Source organism: Rhinopithecus roxellana, chromosome 1 (assembly GCF_007565055.1).
Source record: "Rhinopithecus roxellana isolate Shanxi Qingling chromosome 1, ASM756505v1, whole genome shotgun sequence".
In the NCBI taxonomy this organism is placed as follows: domain Eukaryota; kingdom Metazoa; phylum Chordata; class Mammalia; order Primates; family Cercopithecidae; genus Rhinopithecus; species Rhinopithecus roxellana.
The window spans coordinates 20,948,656-20,971,136 of NC_044549.1; the positions used below are offsets into that span (position 1 = coordinate 20,948,656).

General features: G+C 44.5%; 1 protein-coding gene across 2 annotated transcripts; it reads left to right on the forward strand.

The window, feature by feature from the left end:
• The first annotated feature begins 928 nt into the window (after positions 1 to 928).
• Positions 929 to 21,258, forward strand: NIT2 (nitrilase family member 2). Of its 2 annotated transcripts, none has more exons than XM_010368839.2 (10): positions 929 to 1,085; positions 4,529 to 4,647; positions 5,264 to 5,384; positions 6,513 to 6,601; positions 13,181 to 13,274; positions 13,777 to 13,851; positions 15,927 to 16,005; positions 18,331 to 18,429; positions 20,669 to 20,724; positions 21,074 to 21,258. In XM_010368839.2, exons 1-10 carry the CDS (start codon positions 929 to 931, stop codon positions 21,163 to 21,165), a joined length of 981 nt encoding a protein of 326 aa, XP_010367141.2. In that variant the 3' UTR covers positions 21,166 to 21,258. The 2 variants fall into 2 exon arrangements, with proteins under 2 accessions (XP_010367141.2, XP_030795935.1); XM_030940075.1 differs by having other exon boundaries at positions 1,063 to 1,400.
• Positions 21,259 to 22,481: the final 1,223 nt, after the last annotated feature.

Here is a 22,481-nt window from a genome sequence, read left to right on the forward strand (position 1 = left end):
CCAGGATCTGTTTCAGTATAAACTATTCTGGGGCATTCCAAAAGGTGGTAAGTTTTGGAATTTTGTTCCACAAGTTTGACAAGGCACAAAACCACAAAACACGAAAATTTAAAAGCAATCTAATAAATAAAAATGCAAAAATCAGAGTCAATAGGCTGGGCTCAGCGGCTCAAGCCCATAATCCCAGAGGCTCACGCCTATAAACCCCAGCACTTTGGGAGGCTAAGGTAGTAGGGTCTTGAGCTCAGGAGTTTGAGACCAGCCTGGGCAACACAGCAAGACCCCATCACTACTAAAAGTAAAAAACTTAAAAAAAAAAAATAGAAATAGCCAGGCGCGGTGGCATGTGCCTGTAGTCCAGCCACTTGGGAGGCTGAGGACGGAGGATCGCTTGAGCCCAGGTCGAGGCTGCAATGAGCCGAGATTGCTGCACTGCACTCCTGACTGGGTGACATAGCGAGACCCTGCCTAAAACAAACAAAACAAAAAAGAATAGTAGCAAAGAGATGACAATGTATTCGAGGACTGACTCGTTGAGGGCCTCGCGCTGAACCCTCAGCATCTTTCCCGTTGGTCTAGCAGCCTTGTAGTCAGATCCTACAGACGTCTCGTGTGCCTAAACCAACCAGGGTCATTCCATCCCCGTCACAGCGACTTGTTCAAATAGCTCAAGCCTATCAGCATACGATGTTACCCTGGCCACAGAGTTGATTCAACCAGCTAAAAGTTAGTCCTTTTGCGGAGAATCAGCAAACGCTACAAATCAGGGCTTTCGTCCCTGAAAAGTTCGGTTGTTAAACATTCACCAGCACACCACCTCGACTTAGGCTGTTCCCTTTTGCCCTTTGCCTTTCGAGGCATGCTTTTTCCGGACTGTGGTAATTAACCATTTCTCGTTGGTCCGTCCTGGTGTTCCAGGCGCACTGGTATGAACGCAGACCCCTCTACCCGGGGCCGGGGCCGGGAGGTGGGGTGGGGCGGGGCCTCTGGCGCGGGCCCCGCCCACCGTAGCGTCGCCGAGGTCCACCCGGACTCCAGAGCTCAGCCCGCGCCGCAGGTGGTGCTTGTCGGGAGAGCCATGGCCAGTAAGTGGGGCGGCCGCGCGCTGCAGCTCGAGCTCGGGCCGGAGGGGAGGCTTTGGAGCGGCGCCGGCGGTGGCTTGGCCGGCTCAGCCCCCTCGCCCCGCGTCCCTGCCGTGCGCGGCCCTCCCTGATGCGGGCGTCCGCGTGGGTCCGGGATCGCGTGGCGGGGCGGCCGGGCGCACTCCCGGGATTCCAGGCTTCCGGGGTGGCGGGCGAGGCCCCGAAAGCACCAGGCCGCCCAGGCCGCGCCGGCACCCGCCGCGTCCTGCTTGAGAGAGGCTGATGGACGTGTATTTCTCCACGGTGTGGGCCGCGGTGGTAGGATCCGACTCCCTTGGGTGTTTTCAAGTTGCCTGACCTCCTCCAGCCCCGCACTGCACAAAGGTGCCCAGGCGGTTCTTCCTTTCCCCCCTCACTTTCCAGCTCCAGATTCTGACTTGGTTTCTTGCTGTGTCACTTACTTTGTTCAGTGACTTTGTGCAGCTTTTCTCCCTGCAAGCCCCGTTTCTTTATCTGTAAAATGATGTTAATGATACCTCATAGAAGTTTATGTGTAAAGGACCTGGCACAGTGCTTTAAATTTTATTTTCTTGTTGGTTCCTTCGCTCACAGTATTTTATTGTTTTTTTTCCTCCCCTTCGTTGGGCCTTCGTTGTTAGATTATGATGAATATTAGGGCAGCCTTAAAAGTCACTGTGTCTCCACTTTACAGATGAGATGGAGTGACTGGCGTCTCGTCCTTAGCATGAGGAACTGCCCAGTGGCGGGGTTTCCCTGCTGCAGCACGTCTGTAGAGTGGGTCATTTGCAGAATGACAGGCAGTCCTAGGCTTAGTTGAGGACCCCGCCCTTGTGGGTGAGATGTGTAGGAGAGGAAGCCATCAGCATAGCCATGGCGAGCTTTATCTTTCCCACCCTCAGAATAAGAGACATGGCCAGGCACGTGGCTCACTCCTGTAATAGTAACACTTTGGGAGGCTGAGGCATGAGGATCGCTTGAGCTCAGGAGTCCGAGTTGGAGACCAGCCTGGGCAACATGGCGACACCTGTCTGTACTGAAATTAAATACAAAATTAGCCCGGCGTGGTGGTACGCCCCTGTAGTCCCAGCTACTTGGGAAGCTGAGGCGGGAGGATGGCTTAACCCCGGGAAATGGAGGGGAGACATTTAGTGGATTTGTCTGCTGTTCTGGTACCAGCTCAAAATATCTGTTTGCCCCAGAATAACCCCAGCTGTTATTTCCTGTTTTAATTTCTTTTGTAGCCCTTCAGATTCCGTAACTATTTAGCAGGCTGCCTTCTGGGTTAAATTTAGTGCTTCTCACTATATTTAGGATAGATTGAGGAATGGGACATCTGAGTTTTCCTTTTAGTTAACCCTGAGCCGAACAGGCCTTCATCAGAGGCCAGGTTTATCATTGTTGCCTCTTCTGGAGACATTTGCATTGTTACAGGAAACACCCAGAGATAGCTCTCAAATGGTAGGATTTTCAGACTGGAGCAGAGGTGGGATGGGGAGTTTGGGCAGGCCATTACTAATAATTCCTGAAGTTTTGCAGAGCTTCAGAGGTTATGATGAGCTTTGGATCCTTTACTGCGGCGTCCCCCCAGACCGTGAGCAGGAACTATGTATCCATCAGGGTCCAGGCAGAACGTGGAGACAACACTAGTAACTCAAACAAGGAAATTTATTTATTTATTTATTTATTTATTTATTTATTTATTTATTTTAGAGACTGAGTCTAACTCTGTTGTCCAGACTGGAGTGCAGTGGTGTGATCTTGGCTCACCGCAACCTCCACCTCCCAGGTTCAAGTGATTCTCCTGCCTCAGCCTCCTGAGTAGCTGGGATTACAGTTGCCTGCCACCACACCCAGCTAATTTTTGTATTTTTAATAGAGATGGGGTTTCACCGTGTTGGCCAGTCTGGTCTGAAACTCCTGACCTCAGGTGATCCACCTGCCTTGGCCTCCCAAAGTGCTGGGATTACAGGTGTGAGCCACCACACCCGGCAGAAAATTTTATATTAAAAATTATTATCTGGCCAGGCGTGGTAGCTCATGCTTGTAATCCCAGCAGTTTGAGAGGCTGAGGCAAGAGGATTGCTTGAGCCCAGGAGTTCGAGACCAGCCTGGGCAACAAAGTGAGATCCTGTCTCTACAAAAAAAATTAAAAAATTAGCCAGGCATGGTGGTGCGTACCTGTGGTCCCAGCTACATAAGAGGCTGAGACAAGAGGATTGCCTGAACCCAGGAGGTCGAGGCTGCAGTCAACCATGTTTGTGCCACTGCACTCCAGCCTAGGTGACAGAATAAGACCCTGCCTCAAAATTAAAAATATTTGCTAATGGAAAGTGATTTTCATAAAAGCTAAAAGGGAACTCTAAAAAACAGAAGAAAAATAGATGTCTAGCTACTACCTCCAGGAAGGAATCAGCTTGGAAGAGCCGCCAGCCTCCTTGCTCCAGGGCTGAGCACAGACCTTGTCAGGGCTGGCTACATCGTTTGTGGGACCCAGTCCCCTTGTTCAGAGAGCAAGGAAAAGTGCTGTTCGCTTTTCCTTCTGCAGTATCTCTCTCAACCTCTCATGGTGTTATTTGCTGTTTAATGTCATGTTCTCTTGGACACAGGAATGTTTATGGGGTAAGTGCAGACTGCTATAGGTGCCTGGGGTCAGTATGGGGGCAGCCATCCTGTTCTGGGCCCTGTAGACCCAGCAGAACAGTGTTTGCTAGCTCTGGTTGTCCTCTTGTATCCTGGGGTCCAGCAGTGTCCCTTGGAGCCCATAGATTGTTTTGTGTGAGTAGGCATGTGTGCAGCTCACGGGCTGCCAGGGTTTCCCTTTGCCAGCAGCGGGATCAATGTGCTGTGACCCAGCCAGTAGTGGGGAAACTGAGACAGACATCTTCCCTTCCCACGAGCTGGGCTGCCCATGGGAAGTACGTGAGCAACTTCCAAGGAATTGCACTTTCTGTGCTGGGACATGCTCAGTATATGGATTGCAGATAGGCGAGAGGTCCAAGAACAAATAGTAAGGGACAGGACCATATTCAAACCCAGTCTTTTTACTTTAAGCCATATTCTCATTTCATTCCCTACACTGCATAGTAAGAAGCTGGTTCACTCTAGATTCTTGCACTTAGCATGGGACTTTGTCCATGCATATTGCTCCATCTCCAGATAGACTTTAGCACTATTGACATTTTGGACAGGATAATTCTTTGTTCTGGAGGGGGTTGTCCTATGCATTGTAGAAAGTTTGGCAGTATCCTTGGTCTCTATTCATTAGATGCCACTCACACCTCATCAGTTGTGGCATCAAAAGTATCTTCAGACTTTGTCAGATGTTCCCCAGGGGACAGAACTGCCTTCCATTTGAGAACCATGCCTCTGTCTGAATCCAGCAGTTCAAGCCTCTGACAGCTGTTTTCTTTTCTCTTTGTCCTCAGCTTTCCGCATGGCCCTCATCCAGCTTCAAATTTCTTCCGTCAAATCAGATAACGTCACTCGAGCTTGTAGCTTTATCCGGGAGGCAGCAACGCAAGGAGCCAAAATAGTTTCTTTGCCGGTCAGTATGGGGGCAGCCATCCTGTTCTGGGCCCTGTAGACCCAGCAGAACAGTGTTTGCTAGCTCTGGTTGTCCTCTTGTATCCTGGGGTCCAGCAGTGTCCCTTGGAGCCCATAGATTGTTTTGTGTTTGACTGGAGGATGACCTTAGCAAGGGTCTTTGTAAAGTAGAATGTGCCAACACGGTCATAGGTCTTTAGCTTTTGGATCTTCCTCTTTGTTGAGATGAAGAAGCCAAAATCCTAGTATATTGAGGGACATACGGAAAACTGAAATACTCAGTGCTTGGACACTTTGTTCCTTTTATAATTAAGTCTTTTTAGGCCCAGAACATGTTGGTTTTAGCACTGAGCCGCCAACATTTTTTTTTTTTTAAATGAACTCTGGGAGAGCCCATGTGACTTGTCTCTTCTAACCCACTAGGCTAGCTTTGTAGTCTTGCCTGTGACTACGGGCTGTTTACCCTTGAGATGTCAGTGTTTTTCTTATTAGCTGTGTTTTAACCCTTCGACTGAAAGCAGAGCGAGAAGCAGCAGCTATGGCCTCTTACAGCAGAACTTTAAAATGGATGGGTGTTTTGATCTTTTTTTTTTTTTTCTCTGCCAATATTTTTCTAGGAATGCTTTAATTCTCCATATGGAACGAAATATTTTCCTGAATATGCAGAGAAAATTCCTGGTGAATCCACACAGAAGCTTTCTGAAGTAGCAAAGGAATGCAGCATATATCTCATTGGAGGTAACTTCATACCCACAAGGTATAATGGCCTAAACATTAAAAACATCTGAATGAGCCAGGTGTGGTGGCATGCACCTGTATTCCCTACTTGGGAAGCTGAAGCAGAGAGTTTCTTCTTTTTTTTTTTTTTTTGAGGTGAGATCCTGCTTTGTCACCAATGCTGGAGTGCAGTCGTGTGATCATGGCTCACTGCAGCCTCACCCTACCAGGCTCAAGTGATTCTCCCACCTCTTAGCCTCCTGAGTAGCTGGGACTACAGGTGTGTGCCACCATGCCTGGCTGATTTTTGTATTTTTTTGTAAAGATGGGGTTTCACCATGTTGCCCAGGCTGGTTTTAAACTCCTAGGCTCAAGCGGTCTGACCACCTTGGCCTTCCAAAGTGCTAGTATTACAGGTGTGAGCCATCATGCCAGGCATGTTTTTTATTATACTAATAGAGGATTGAGAAAAAAATTTTTTTCCATAGAGGCCACATACATAAAGGTAACTTTATTTTTGTGGTTTTGGAATAAATGTTTAAAGGTTTTATTTGCTTAAATAAAAAATAAGCATAGAAAAAGTTCTATAAATATAGCAAATAAAATGTTTTCTGTACGATGATATATTAAGAATTAGAAATGAAGGCAAAGCAAGAAGCCTGGAGAGGAAACTGCATTCAGTGATGGAGAGGCTTCTGACTTTACATTCTCATCTTTTGGGATACAGTTTTGTTGCAGGACCTGGTGAATTCAAGTTAAGCAATGGGAAATTTTTCATTTTGCCCTAATGTTAGAGATTAAGTGTTGCTCAAAATCATGGCTGAATTTCAGGAACAGTTTGGTTTTTTTTTAAGCCTGTCTTTGGCATCTAACCTAATCATATCCTGTCTACACTCTGCAGTTTATCTCTGAAAGATCATATTCGAGAAGGACAAAAAAAAAAAAACATGATTAAATAACCCATAGAAGGGAATACTTATTCTGTATTATAGAATGAGGTGTTGCCTTATTCTAAAAACAAAATGAATAAATAAACCGTAAAAGATGGGTTCTTTATTTTTGGACCCAAGTTATCAGGCTTTTATCCCTTTCTCACAAAAGAATTGTTCTATTCTTTTTCTTATGTTACATTTCTTCTCTCAATGAAAGGCTCTATCCCTGAAGAGGATGCTGGGAAATTATATAACACCTGTGCTGTGTTTGGGCCTGATGGAACTTTACTAGCAAAGTACAGAAAGGTAAGTAGGAAGTGTGGCATAACAATTTGTTATCTTTAAGCCAGCAACAATGTGTGGAAAAAACAAAAGAATGTGCTATGAAGTCCCCTAGTCCCTCTCATTATATCATACATGTATTAGGGTTTTAACTGATTGGCACAGGTGGTTATTCTTGACCATTTGCATTTTTATATAAATTTTAGACACAACCTGTCAATTTCTGCAAAGGAACAACCTATAGTAATTTTTTTTGTTGTTTTTTTGGTTTTATTTTTAGACGGAGTCTCGCTCTGTCGCCCAGGCTGGAGTGCAGTGGCTCAATCTTGGCTCACTGCAAGCTCCACCTCCTCAGTTCACATCATTCTCCTGCCTCAGCCTCCCTTGTAGCTGGGACTACAGGCGTCTGCTACCACACCCAGCTACTTTTTTGTATTTTTAGTAGAGACGTGGTTTCACCATGTTAGCCAGAATGGTCTTGATCTCCTGCCTCGGCCTCCCAAAGTGATCTGCCTGCCTCGGCCTCCCAAAGTGCTGGGATTACAGGCATGAGCCACTGCGCCCTGCCAACCTATAGTAATTTTTATTAGTATTTCATTGAATATATAGAGAACACTTTGGGAAGAGTTGCCATCTTTTTAGTATTAAATGCATATAGATGGCCAGGTGCAGTGCCCCATGCCTATAATCCCAGCCCTTTGGGAGGTCAAAGTGGGTGGATCACCTGGGGTCAGGGGTTCAAGACCAGCCTGGCCAGCATGGTGAAACCCCGTCTCTGCTAAAAATACAAAAAATTAGCTGGGTGTGGTAGCAGACACCTGTAGTCCCAGCTACTCGGGAGGCTGAGGCAGGAGAATGGCATAAACCTGGGAGGCGGAGTTTGCAGTGAGCTGAGATCCAGCCACTGCACTCTAGCCTGGGTGACAGAGCGAGACTCCGTCTCAAAAAAAAAAAAAAGATTAAAAAAAAAATACAAAATTGGCTGGGTGTGGTGGCTCATGGCTATAGTCCCACCTACTTGGGAAGCTGAGACAGGAGAATCGCTTGAACCTGGGAGGTGGAGGCTGCAGTGAGCCAAGATCGTGCCACTGCACTCCAGCCTAGGCAAGACAGAGCAAGACTCCGTCTCAAACAAACAAAAAAAATGCATATACATTTAGTATCATTAAGTCTTCTTGATGAGTTGACCCTTTTATCATTATGAAATGTCTTTTTTTTCTTGTAATACCTTTTGTCTTGAATTCTGCTTTATCTCTGCTATCACTGTAACCACGCCAGGCTTCTTATGCCTACTGTTTGCTAGTACATGGTTTTTCCAGTTCTTTGTTCCCAAGCTATATGTGTTTTCATATTTTAAGTATATCTCTTGTCAACAGCATATAATTATATCTTAATTTTTTCTTTATTCTGATAATCTGTGTCTTTTAATTGGTTAGTCCATTTCTATTTAATGCACTTATTGATATGACTGAATTTAGGGATACAGACATTTTACTTTTTTTCCCTCTGTTCATCTTTTCTGTATTATTTTAGATTAATTAAATATTTTTTAGAGTTCTGTTTTAATTTATTTATTTTTATTTTTTATTTATTTTTTTTTTTTGAGACGGAGTCTCGCTCTGTTGCCCGGGCTGGAGTGCAGTGGCCGGATCTCCGCTCACTGCAAACTCCGCCTCCCGGGTTCACGCCATTCTCCTGCCTCAGCCTCCCGAGTAGCTGGGACTACAGGCGCCCGCCACCTCGCCCGGCTAGCTTTTTGTATTTTTTAGTAGAGACGGGGTTTCACCGTGTTAGCCAGGATGGTCTCGATCTCCTGACCTCGTGATCCGCCTGTCTCGGCCTCCCAAAGTGCTGGGATTACAGGCTTGAGCCACCGCGCCCGGCCAATTTATTTTTTTAGTTATACCTCTTTGCTTTTTTTTTTTTCTTCCAGTTGTTGCCCTGGGAATTATAATATGCATCCTTAACTTTACATAGGCTACTTAAGAGTTCATATGATACCACTTTATGTGAAATTTAAGAACCTTATAATGGTATAAGTCCATTTTTCTACCCCACTGCCCCTGCCCTTATTGTTTATGCTATAGTTGTCATTTGTAGTCCATGTATATATGTTACAAATCCAACAAAACAGTAATACTTGATTTAAATAGTCATATGTATTTTAAAGAAATTAAGAAAATAATCTTTATGCTTATCCAAATATTTATCATTTCTGGTGTTTTTCTTTCCTTCCTGAAGATCCTTCTTCTATCTGGTATATCCTTCAGACCAAAGGCCCTCGTTTAGAATTTTTGTACTGAGGATCTGTTAGCTAGGAATTCTGTTCGTTTTTCTTTACGAATATGTCTTTACATTGTTTTCATTCTTGAAAGATATTTTTGCTGGAATAAAATTTTGGATTGATAGTTTTCTTTTTTTTTTCCACTAGTAGTTGTTATCTAGTCTTTTTTTTTTTTTTTTTTTTTCCTTCCCTGATGAGAAGTGGGTAGTAATTTGTATTGTTCCCTGGGATATAATTTGTTGTTTTTCTCTTCCTCCTTTCAAGATGTTTTTATAATCTTTAGTTCTTAGTATTTTGACTCTCATATGCCTAGATATGGTTTCCTTTGTCTTTGTCTTCCTTGGTACTTCTTGAAACTGTAAACTTAAATCTTTCACTGTGTTTGGGAAGTTTTTTTGACACTATTTTGTTAAATATTTTTCTGTTCCTTTTTCTTATGGAGCTCCAGTATATGTACATTATATTTTTAAATATTTTTTCAGGTCACCAGGCTCTGTTTTTCTGTTTTTGTTTTTCCAATACTTTTTCCTTCTCTTCTACAGATTACTTTCTGTTGATCTTTCAGACTTTTCCACTATTTCTTCTGTCTTGTTCAGTTTTCTGTAAGCCAACCCAGTGACATCTAAAAAATTCAGATAGTAAGATTTTCAGTTCTAAATACCCTTTTGTTTCTTTTTTATAGTTTTTAGTACTCTATGTTTTCTGTTGGTTCCTTAAAAGCATATTTTTCTTTACACTCTTGAGCTTAGTCAGTTTCTATAGCTGCTTTAAAGTCTGATAATTATCACATCTGTGTGCCACAGAATGAGACTCTTAGGCCTTTAAAAGGCCTTTGATGTAAATAAACTCATGTCTAAACAAACAACAACAACAAAATTGTAACATCTGGGTCATAGCAGGATCTGTGTTCATCTGATTGCCTTTTCTTTGCAGTGTGAGTCACACTTCTGTTTCTTTGAGTATCTACTAATTTAAGATTGTATAGTGGATGATGTGTTGTAGAGATTCCAGATTCTATTATAGTCTTCCAAAAAGTGTTGAATATTTTGTTTTAACTGATAGTTAACTTGGTCGCATTCAAACACCAAACTCGTATCTTCTTCGTAACGTGGGCAGCAACTTTAGCTGCTCTGTTCTGTCTGGTTGTTTTGCCCCACTTCTGTTTAACTCAGTGATCAGCCAGAGATTTAGAAAGATTTTATATGTAGAATTTAGGGCTCTCGACTCTTTGCTTTCTCCATTTCAGGATTTCCCCCCTTGGTTTCCAGCTCTGGTTCTTCAAGCCAGTGTGATTATGGGTAATTTTCACCACCACTTATCACAGCAGCTAAGACCTTGCTTCAGGGTAACAGCGGTAAATAGAACCGGGAAGTTCACCCAGGGCTGTTCCCTGCTTCCACATGTTTGTGTTCTTCTCTTCAGGTTTTACCTGCTTTGTTTTGGTCATTCTTCAGTGCTTTAAGTAGTCGTGCCTTTTATTTTGTCCAGAGTTCATAGTTAACTACGAGAGAGCTGGTCTGATGGGAGCTACTGTGCACCTGCTGGAAGGACAGCCAGCACTGGGCTATTAACCCAACTCTTTGAAGTATATCTTTTTAGTATTAAGTTTTCCATCCCATGAATGTCGTATATATCCTGACATTTATTACGCTTTCTTTACTTTCTCTCAATTTCTTTTTATAGTGTTTTGGGTATAATTTTGTATAACATTTGTGAGATTTATTCCTCATTGGTGTTTTTAGATGCTTTTTCATTTTCTGTTCTTTTTGTTGTTGTTGTTTTGTTTTTTTTGAGATGGAGTCTTGCTCTGTCGCTTAGGCTGGAGTACAGTGGTGTGATCTCGGCTCACTGCCACCTCCATCTCCCTGGTTCAAGCCGTTCTCTTCTTTCAGCTTCCCAAGTGGCTGGGATTATAGGCACACACCACCATGTCTGGAAAATTTTTATACTTTTAGTAGAGACAGGGTTTCATCATGTTGTCCAGGCTGGTCTTGAACTCCTGACCTCAGGTGATCTGCCTGCCTTGGCCTCCCAAAGTGCTGGGATTACAGGCGTGAGCCACCACGCCCGGCCCATTTTCTGTGTCTTGCTAATATATAGAAGTAGAGCAAGTTTTTAAAATATTGACTTTGTGGTGAGGCATGGTGGCTCCTGGCTGTAATCCCAGAACTTTGCGAGGTAGAGGCAGGCAGATTGCTTTAGTTCAGGAGTTGGAGACCAGCCTGGGTAACATGGCAAAACCCCTTCTCTACAAAAAATACAAAAGAAATCAGCTGGGGTGGGGGTGGTGCATGCCTGTAGTCCCAGCTACTCAAGAGGCTGAGGTGGGAGGATTGCTTGAGCCTGGGAGGTCAAGCCTGCAGTGAGCCAACATCACACCACTGCACTCCAGCCTGGGTGCCAGAGCATGACTCTGTGTCAAAAAAAAATTTTTTTTAATGAAAAAAACTTATAGCAACCTTGCTAAACTCACTCATTAATTCTAATAATTTATCTGTAGATTTTTAAAAATTTCTAGGTACATAATTATATCATCTGAGAATAATGACAGATTTCATTTTTTCTTTTCAGTTGTTACAGTTTTTACTTCTTTTCTTTTCTTTCTTGCCCTGTTTAGGCTCTCTGGTACCTGTATCAAGCAGGTGTCCTTGTCTTGTTCCCAATCTCAGTGGGAGAGTTTTCAGTATTTCATCATCAAGTATGATGTTTGTTTAGGTATTTTGCAGATAGTCTTTATCAGATTAATAAAGTTCCCTTCCTAGAAGTTTTTCTTTCTTTCTTTTTTTTTTTTTTTTTTTTAAGACGGAGTCTAGCTCTGCCGCCCAGGCTGGAGTGCAGTGGCATGATCTCAGCTCACAGCAAGCTCCGCCTCCTGGGTTCATGCCATTCTCCTGCCTCAGTCTCTCATGTAGCTGGGACTACAGGCGCCCGCCACCACGCCCGGCTAATTTTTGTATTTTTAGTAGAGACGGGGTTTCACCATGTTAGCCAGGATGGTCTCGATCTCCTGACCTCGTGATCCGCCCGTCTTGGCCTCCCAAAGTGCTGGGATTACAGGCGTGAGCCACTGTGCCTGGCCTCTGTTTTGTTTTTTAAATCGGGAATGGCTGTAGAAGTTTACCAAATGCTCATACATCTTTTGAGATGATCATGTGATTTTTTCTTCTTTGTTACTTTAGTAAAATCGATTGATTTTCTAATCTTAAACAGCATTTGTTTTCTTTGAATAAATCCAATTTGGAAGTGATGCATTATTCTTTTGCTGAATTTGGTTTGCAGAATTTTTTCCTATTTTTAAATGCCCACCCACTTTCCACCTCTCCTGTCAATTTGTCAGTTTGATTTTGATAAGTCTTTTCTTTTTTTTTTTTGAGACACAGTCTTGCTCTGTCACCCAGGCTGGAGTGCAATGGCGCGATCTCGGCTCACTGCAACCTCCACCTCCCAGGTTTGAGCAATTCTCCTGCCTCAGCTTCCTGAGTAGCTGGGACTATGGGCTGCACAATCACCCCTGGCTAACTTTTCTTCTATTTTTAGTAGAGACAAGGTTTCACCACATTGGCCAGGCTGGTCTCAAACCCCTGACCTCAGGTGATCCACCCACCTTGGCCTCCCAAAGTGCTGGGATTACAGGCGTGAGTCACCGTGTCCAGCCTGACTCTGAGAAGTCTTTATTTAGCATATATATATATATATATATATATATATTTTTTTTTTTTTTTTTTTTTGAGACGGAGTCTTGCTCTGTCGCCCAGGCTGGAGTGCAATGGCGCAATCTCGGCTCACTGCAAGCTCTGCCTCCCGGGTTCACGCCATTCTCTCGCCTCAGCCTCCCGAGTAGCTGGGACTAGAGGCGCCCGCCACCGCGCCCGGCTAATTTTTTGTATTTTTAGTGGAGACGGGGTTTCACCGTGTTAGCCAGGATGGTCTCGATCTCCTGACCTCGTGATCCACCCGTCTCGGCCTCCCAAAGTGCTGGGATTACAGGCTTGAGCCACCGCGCCCGGCCTAGCATTTATATTTTTAAAAAGCAACACATTAGTTACCTGCCATGAGAAACCTAGAGGTTGATTTGCATACCACATATAAAATAGGGGTTATAAAAGGTAAGCATCATTTTTCCAGTTCCCTGTGGTAGAATTCATTTTGATAAGGTGTCAGTCAGCTTGTGGGGTGGATTATGAGCAGTTTGGGGGTACTCTTTGCATAGTTGATCTTAGAGCACCTTCTATATCCGCCCAGGGAAAGATATTGTCATTACTGCCATTCCATTTTACATGCTGGAAAAGAGGTAATCAAATCCATTATTTGTGATGCAGATCCATCTGTTTGACATTGATGTTCCTGGAAAAATTACATTTCAAGAATCTGAAACGTTGAGTGCGGGTGATAGTTTCTCCACATTTGATACTCGTATGTACCAGATAAGTTTGCCTCTTTAGCAATCTCAGTAGAAGACAATCAGGTATTTATTTCTTTTTTGTCTCTCTCCAATGTCTTCACATAACCTAACTGAAAGACCATAAGTGAGAAAGGCAGAGAATTATCACAGATCTAGAAAGTTCGGGCTTATTTGAGAACTAAGGATTTGACACGATTTTGCCCTTTGATTTGACTGTAGCCTCCTGTTATGGCTTCCAGAGTATACCTATTAGGCCATGGTTGAGTACCTCCCATCTAGATAATAAGCATTCAGCTAGAATGCATTTCTCATCTTTACTCTGCTGATGTCAATGATGTCTTTATGAGATGAAGTCCAAGTAGGAATGAGCTCGTACATGGTCTCTGTCCTCAGGTCCTGTGTTAATTTATCCCTGTCAGTGTTTTGTGATCATTAAGTCATGGAGAAGCTCCTCTGCCACACCATGCTGTAGGGAGTTAACTTTTCACATGTGCATTTTCTGTTTGGAAACAGCTTACTGCAGAGTGGGTCTGGGCATCTGCTACGACATGCGGTTTGCAGAGCTTGCACAAATCTACGCACAGAGAGGTGAGGCAGTGCAACAGCTGTGTTACGTGGATGCTTGGAGGCTTGGTTCTAGGCTGGTCTATGTGGGATCCTTCGTCAATAAAAGCTGGGAGAGGGCTCTTTAATCTCTCCATCACCAGCCCTTTCACCCCCATGAGGCTTCCCAGACTTTTGCTGCATGTGGATAACAGGGTTTTTCAGGGATTGTAATTAAACACATCATGTAAGGTAGGAGCTATGCTCATAAAGGTCTGGTCTACCCTTGAGTCCTTCTTGTTACTGTGTTTGGAGAGTCACTGGAAGCCCAGTAGAAATGAAGTGGATTTCACCACTCAGTACCCCTAGACACTGGGTAGAGTGGAAATGTAGTCTGTGATATTTTGGTCCAGACGAGGAGAAATGTGCCAGTATCTGGGAAGAGCCAGTTCAAAAGATGTGGGTTCTAGTTCCAACTCTTCCCTTTAATTGGCACAGTGCTTTGCTTAAATGATTTAACCTCTAGAGCAGTGTGGTTCTCAGTTTAGTCATAGGAATGATATGAGGATTAAGAAGAGAGAACCTATAAAGCCCCTCGTGTGGTACTCAACAAATATCAGCATCCGTATTACTAGACTGCTTGAAGCTACTTCCAATGAGACTGTCACTTAACCAAGTGAAGTGGGTGGAAATGGTTTGACTGCCTGCTCAGAAGGTGGAGGTCATGGGCTCTGGGGTCAGTAGTCTGTTGAGCCATATATCAATAAGCATTAGGGCAACTACTCTGCCCCTAATTTCAGTTGAAAAGAATTACAAAAAGTGGTCATTGGCCATGTGGAGCTGACATATGGAGCTGAGAGAAATTTGTTTTTTTGTTTCTGTTTTGTTTTTGTTTTTTTTTTTTGGAGACAGAGTTTAGCTCTTGTCGCCCAGGCTGGAGTACAATGGTGTGATCTCGACTCACTGCAACCTCCGCCTCCCAGGTGATGCACACGCCTGGCCATAATTTCGAGGTGAGACTGGTCTCAAACTCCTGACTTCAGGTGTATACCCGCCTCGGCCTCCCAGAGTGCTGGGATTACAGGCGTGAGCCACTGCACCTAGCCAGAGCTGAGAGAAATGTGAATGACAGTTCTCTACCTTATTTTTGTTTGTTTTGAGGCAGGGTCTCACTGTCACCCAGGCTAGAGTGCAGGCGTGATCCTGGCTCACTGAAGCCTTGGTCTCCTTGGCTGAAGTGATCCTCCCACCTCAGCCTCCCAAGTAGCTGGGACTCCAGGCACGTGCTACCATACCTGGCTAATTTTTAAATTTTTTGTAGAGATGGGGTATCTCTATGTTGCCCAGGCTTTCTGTACTTTTTTTTAAGTGAAGTTGATGCTGGTGGGCTAGGGGAGGCCCCCAAACACCAGTGGGACCTTAACCCCAGCCATGTCCATGCTGTTGACACTATTGCAAGAAGGAATTCAAGGATGAGTCAGAAAATAGTGAAAGTATGGAGATTTACTGCAAAGTGAAAAGTATACACTCAAGAAATGGAGTGTGTGTGTACTCAAGAGAGTCGTGCACAAGGAGGTTTGGGCCATCTACCTTTATGGGTTCCCCCCCCTTTTTTTTTGAGACAGAGTCTCAATCTTTTGCCCAGGCTGGAGTGCAGTGGTGCGATCTTGGCACGCTACAACTTCTGCTTCACAGATTCAAGCAATCTCCTGCCTCAACCTCCCCAGTAGCTGGGATTACAGGTGCTCGCCACCACGCCGGGCTAGTTTTTTGTATTTTTAGTAGAGTATTTCTAGTATTTTTGCTAGTCATATGAAACTGCTGCCTAGAATTTTCTGTTCTCTTGCAGCCATCCTGTATTATTTCTGTCTCAAGGTCACATGTGATTTTGGTCATCAATACCACTTTTCTTGTGTGTCCATATGTGTGTGACTTACATGTTTGTATTAAAGGAATTCAGAGCCATATCTTAATTGCTGCTGGTACTGTCTGACTTGGCTGACATCTTTTTGTGTTTGGGAAAGTTTGAGTTCAGTCCCTGCTGGCTAAGAACAGTGGGGAGGACTGGTGGTGCTGGGTGCTCACTGCATCCACTGTTCTTTGGCTTTTCTCTCCCCAAGGCTGCCAGCTGTTGGTATATCCAGGAGCTTTTAATCTGACCACTGGACCAGCCCACTGGGAGTTGCTTCAGCGAAGCCGGTAAGAAAGGAACCATATATTCAAGCCTCTCGGTATGTCCTCTTTGTAGAGATTTCCGGTTGGGTGGAGGTACCAGCCTTCCTGATGTGGATTCTGCCCCTGACTCAGGATGCCCTTGTATCCAAATGCAGTTGGAAAGGATGAAGCTCTAAGGAGGACTTCTACTGCTGCGCACTTTCTCCTCAGAAGCCACAGTACCAACCTCATGGATTTTAGAAACTACTTTTTTTTTTTTTTTTTTTTAAGAGATGGGGTCTTACCGTTGCCCAGGCTGGAGTGCAGTTGTATAATCATAGCTCATTACAGCCTTGAAATCCTGGGCTCCAGAGATCCTCCTGCCTCAGCCTCCTGAGTAGCTGGGACTACAAGCATGTGCCACCATGCCTCGCTAATTTTTTATTTTTTGTAGAGATAGAGCCTCACTCTGTTGACCAAGCTGGTCTCAGTCTCCTGGCCTCAAGTGATCTTCCCGCCTCAGCCTCTCAAAGCGCTGGGATTACAGGCGTGAGCCCCAAGCCCCACCGAAACTGTGGTTTTGGCATTTCAATATTCAGTGTGTTAGATGGGTAGTGATTTCATTTTTCTGTGATTAGATGTGGATTGTTCCGTCTTAAGTCAGTTCCAGCAACTTTTACAGAGACATTGAGACCCACGGAGCTTATGTCTTCAGAGCCCCAGAAGCCAGGGAAAAGGCAGGGATTAGTTTAGCTTGACCTAGGGAGAGATCTGTGGTCTGTACCCAGCTGATTCTGTGCCATTCAGATCAGGATGCTTATCCTACCCCCTCCTTCACACCGTCCTACTAGTCCTGACGGTACTGTGCCAAGAAACTCACTAGAAGCTCTTGTTCTTCTAACCTGTAACTCCAGGGCTTTGCACAAGCATCTTTGGCAGGTCACAGGTGCCTTTCCTTAGTCTTCTAAGGCTGAGAGGTGGTAAAGGGCAAATAGCATAGGTGGACGTCAGATGGAAGGGAAAATGAGTGTGACTGTGTGTGTGAGTGTGTCTGTCTGTAAAGTGCTCTACAGCCCATGAAATGCTGGTCAGAGATGATGGTTTTCTTTAGAATTTTTAAAAGTTGAAGTAATACAAGAGTGTACTAATTTTAAGCATATAGGTTGGTAAAGTTTTGTGTGTTCACCTGCCACCAAGATGAACATACAGAACATTTCCAGCCCCCGAGGATGCTTCCTTTTCTGCCCCTTTCTAGTCAATACTCCTCCCTCTGCCTAGAGGTAGCTGCTATTCTCACTTCTAGAGATGGTGGTAATTTTTAATGGAGAGGAAAGAGTTTAGCTGGTTACATGGTGGAAGATGGGGGTAGGGGTATAAGATGCCATGAGTAGGCCGGGCGCGGTGGCTCAAGCCTGTAATCCCAGCACTTTGGGAGGCCGAGACGGGCGGATCATGAGGTCAGGAGCTCGAGACCATCCTGGCTAATACGGTGAAACCCCGTCTCTACTAAAAAAATACAAAAAGCTAGCCGGGTGATGAGGCGGGCGCCTGTAGTCCCAGCTACTCGGGAGGCTGAGACAGGAGAATGGCGTGAACCCGGGAGGCGGAGCTTGCAGTGAGCTGAGATCCGGCCACTGCACTCCAGCCTGGGTGGCAGAGCAAGACTCCGTCTCAAAAAAAAAAAAAAAAAAAAAAAAAAAAGATGCCATGAGTATTAATGAAGGTACAGTTTTGTCAAAAGAAAGAAAAGTTTCTGGGATACTGAGATGACCCAACATGGGTCCATGAAGTCTAGAGGGCTCCCGGGTGAGGTGGTTTGATGTACCTGGACTGCGAGCTGCCATTTTTGTTCTATTTGAGGTGGTGGGACTGCCACCATGGGCACGGAAGCACCATGCGGGCTGCAAGGTGTATTGCTTTCATGAGGCCACTCCCGTTCTCTCCGGCCACCTTGACTTGCTTTAACCAGAGAAGCTCTTCTCTTATGTTAGCTTACGGCGGGTGTCTCAGCAGTGGCACTGTTGACATTTAGGTGTGTAATTCTTTGGGGGCTATCCTGTGCACGGTAGGATGTTTGCAGCATCCCTGGTCTCTACCTACTCGATGTCAGTAGCATCTCCTTAGTCATGACAGTCAGGAAGATCTCCAGACATTGTCAAATTTGGTGGACAACATTGCTCCTTGTTGAGAACCACTGGCTTATGCAGTGAGGTAACTTTTTAAAGAGAAGGTTCCATGGCTCTGGCTTCCTTCTACATCTGAGTTAGCCTGAACTGTCCTATTTTTTAAAAGAAGGATCTATCTACTTGGGTTAGAAAAATGTCAGATTTATAATGTATGATTTACCTCTTCCCTGTCTGTTGACTACAGGGCTGTTGATAATCAGGTGTATGTGGCCACAGCCTCTCCTGCCCGGGATGACAAAGCCTCCTATGTTGCCTGGGGACACAGCACCGTGGTGAACCCTTGGTGAGTGAGGCTAAGTGAGAATAGGCTCAGTCGGAGCTTCAGAGGTGGCTTGTTGGCAGATGGGTTTTCCGGTTCCTGAGCAGCCAGGCGCCCACCTCTCACTGCCATTTCCCCACATATCCTGCCAGCGTTCTGTCTGTCTCTGTGAGAGGAGCTTCCACTTGAAAACCATGTGGAAAGAAATCACCCTGCTCTCATGATCAAGCACTTGGCCTTAGCCCTCTTCTGAGCTTCTGGTGGCCTCCATTGTCAGTCATACTTGGATCCCATGGGGAAACAAGGCGGCAGTGGCAGGCAGGTTGTAGTAAGAGACTGACATTTTTGGTTAAAATTGAAGTTGGCTGGCTAGTCCCAGGGTAGGAATGAGTTCCAGGGTGAGGACTTTGCTCCCAGTATAATGACCAGAGGAACAGTAAGGATGGGTTCAGTAAGTGAAACTATGACCCTCTCCCCTGCAAAAGGGAGAAGCATTTTATTACTCAGTGGAGCCAGCACATAAGCCTGCCCAGACACAAGTACAGACATACGCTCATAGGCATTCCTTACGGTCTACATTTGTACAGTTTACATCACACTTTCACACACATGGTCTCAACTTGAACTCTCGGGAACTTGTTCTTATTAAGCCCAGTTTATAGATGGTAGAATTACAGAGATGAAGTGGCTAGAAATAGTGTTTGAATCCAGGACATCTGCCTTTAGAACTTGGATGTGTTCCACACCAGTTCTCTGTACGAAAGCATGCACACACACTGGTATGTACGTCTACGTTTCAGGATGAGTATACCAGTAACAAGACTGAGAAGAGTTAAATATTGCTGTGGGGTTTCTGAGGGCTTCTCTCTTCTGCCTTTATAGGTAGGGCTCAGCTCAGTGTGTGTGGTGGGGAGGCCTTGGAAGGTATGACTTGTGTGAGATTCCGGTTGGCCTCCTGCACATTAAGCTTGAGGAGGGACATTGAAGGACTTAAGTTGCCTTGAAAATTTTCTTGAACTTGCATCAAATTCCACTGTCCAGAGATGTTTGAAGGCCAGGGCAAATGGGGAAGAATCAGAAAATAATTCAGTTATGTATCATAAATGGTGGTGCTTGTAGCTCATTTGTGCCAAAAGTCTGTTTGTGGCTATCTGGTAAACAGAATCAGTTGTTATGTCAGATTATTTTGGAGAAGCTTCATTTCTCTAGATAAGGGTTTGAACCCTTGCTCTGGGCCAAGAGACTAAGCAGTGGAGCCAGTTTCTTTTTTGTTTTGTTTTGTTTTTTTTTTGAGATGGAGTTTCACTCTGTCGCCCAGGCTGGAGTGCAGTGGTGCGATCTCAGCTCACTGCTGCAACCTCTGCCTCCCGGGTTCGAGCCATTCTCCTGCCTCAGCCTCTGAGTAGCTGAGATTACAGGTGCACACCACCATGCCCAGCTAATTTTTGTGTTTTTAGTACTGATGGGGTCTCGCTTTGTTGGCCAGGCTGGTCTCAAACTCCTGACCTCAAGCGATCCACTCACCTTGGCCTCCCAAAGTGCTGAGATTATAGGCATGAGCCACCGCACCCTTCCTGAAGATAGTTTTACAGCTCATCCTTACCCTGGATTTATGAAGGAGTGTGGCTGTTCCCTAGTGCAGGGCACCTGCCAGTGTGAGGTTACCCTCCATCCCCCACAACACTTCCACCCAGTCTTCAGAGGTTGAACTCTTTTCCCTTAAATCTGAAACTGAAGCCCATTAACACAGGGGTTCAGGCATCACAGCCACCAGGGCACAGACCCCAGCAGATCTGGGGCCCTGCCTAGGCCCAGCTTCATCACTCTCACGTAGGGTAGCAGCCCAGGCAGGTATGAAGACAGGTCTGGACTGCTCTTGTAAAGGGGTCCACTGAAATGCACTCATGAGGGCATGAGATGGAGCTTCCTGTTGGTTGTAGGTAGCTCTATTCCCAGATCTTTATAACCATCAGATAACCACCATCTTCTAGTGGTTTGCAATTTATGAAACATGATCCACAATTTTATCACTAAGCCCTCACAGAGCTTATTTCCACTTTATAGATTAGGAAATGGAGATTTAAAATACCTTGCCATAAGGTCACAGAGCTACCTAAATCTTAGGACAGAAATCTGTACCACTACCTTCTTGTTTTCAATCTCATACTTTTCCCTTTGGCCTGTGAGCTTGGGAGGAAAAAACAGACCTTGAATATCACCAGACATCAGTGAATCCACTCATTCTCTTCTGCATCTTTTTCAGGGGGGAGGTCCTAGCCAAAGCTGGCACAGAAGAAGCAATCGTGTATTCAGACGTAGGTAAGATTTTCCCAGATATGGTTTAGGTCTCTGATGTCCCCATTGTTCTGAGGCCAGACTCCATAGCTGAGAAGTCCCTGTCATTTGTAGGGGTTCCTTTATGCCCCTCCTCATTGATCTCTGAGGATATCCTAGGGTCTGGTTCTCTGGCCAAGCCCTGGGGAGTATATCAGCTTGAGTTTTCTTGGTTTGGTTTGAAACGATGCCAGGCCATCTGTGCACCTAGATAAGACCTATGTTACTAAGTTACTTACTACGACTCTGGTGGTTTATACAGTGTAGGGAAGAAATCACCTCGGTTAGTGAGGGGTTGCAAATTATTAATAGTGTACTTTCCTGTGTTTTGCAGACCTGAAGAAGCTGGCTGAAATACGCCAGCAAATCCCCGTTTTTAGACAGAAGCGATCAGACCTCTATGCTGTGGAGATGAAAAAGCCCTAAAGTTTATGTTTCTAATGTGTCACAGAACAGGAAGATACGATTCTACAACATAATCAACTCCCTATTAAATTCTTTCATGAAGTTGTTTTTTTTTTTTTTTGTAAATTCAGCCTTGTCCTTCCTAGGTTCTCTATTGAGATGAGAAAGCCTCATTATGCTGACATTTTCCACACCACATTAAATCGTTAAAAAGGATGCAGCCTGGAACCAGAGAGCAGAAAGCTGGGCTGGTTCTGAAGCTTCTTCCATACTTAAGTTGCCTCCAAGCAGTTTGTGAAAGTACCAGATCTTGGTATCCTGGTGATTGAGTCACCTAATATAAATATATTTGTGTCATGAACCTCTTATCCCATTGCTGGAGTTGGAATCTCCATCATCTAGAAAACGTGGTCTGGTGCTATTCTTTTCCAAGCCAGTACCTTGAAGTTCCATTTTTGGTTCATGAGTAGTTATAGGACGCAAGGTGATACATCTTTGGTGTTTGCCAGAGAATTTCGCAGCCCCACGCCTCTTACCAGCCTTTGGGCTCTTCAAATTTAAAAAGGAGCTGCTCATTCAACCCCAGGCCCTCCTGGTCTTGCAGGAAGGACTGGGTCAACAAAGAGCCCCATGGGAGAATGGCAGTGGTGCCATTAGTGAAGGCAATTTAGTATGAATCTCTGCAAAAGATTTTTTTGATAGCGTTGAGTGTCTGAAAGTTCCATTATTTTTCTTTTTCCCCAGTAACACTTTCTAGCTCCACAGATAAACAATCACTGAACCTAGTAGTTCTTAGACAGTTTGGTTTGAGAATCCTTTTGTGGTTAAAAATTAGGGACTGAGCCAAGCGCAGTAGCATGCACCTGTAGTCCTATTTACATTGGAGGCTGAGGCAGGAGGATCCCTTGAGTCCACAAGTTTGAGGTCAGCCAGAGACTCTCTCTCTCTCTATATATATATATGGAAATATATATATATATACTTCTGGAAAACAACACTGTGTACTAAGAACAAGAGAAAGACAAATGACTTTTTTAAATTAAGTTTTTAATTTACAATTGATGCATAATTTTACTTTAAGAAAATAAGTGTGCAGTTTGGTAAACTTTGACATATACAGCTGTAAACCACTCCAATCAAGATAACATATTTACCACACCCAAAAGTCTCCATGTGCTCTATTATAATCCCTCTGGCTAGTCCTCTGTCAATCACTGATAAATTTTATTACTATAGATTAGCTTGCATTTTCTAAAATTATATAAAAGTGAAATCATGCCATTTGTGCTTTTTCTCTGTCTTCTCTCAAAATTACTTCTTTCACTCAAAATTACATA

What these genes read in the sequence shown, in the direction of transcription:
- NIT2 (XM_010368839.2), top strand. Translation starts at nt 929, where the DNA reads ATGAACGCAGACCCCTCTACCCGGGGCCGGGGCCGGGAGGTGGGGTGG. An exon ending in CCAAAATAGTTTCTTTGCCG is followed by an intron (nt 4,648 to 5,263) that starts GTCAGTATGGGG and finishes ATATTTTTCTAG; the next exon opens with GAATGCTTTAATTCTCCATA. An exon ending in ACAAATCTACGCACAGAGAG is followed by an intron (nt 13,852 to 15,926) that starts GTGAGGCAGTGC and finishes TCTCTCCCCAAG; the next exon opens with GCTGCCAGCTGTTGGTATAT.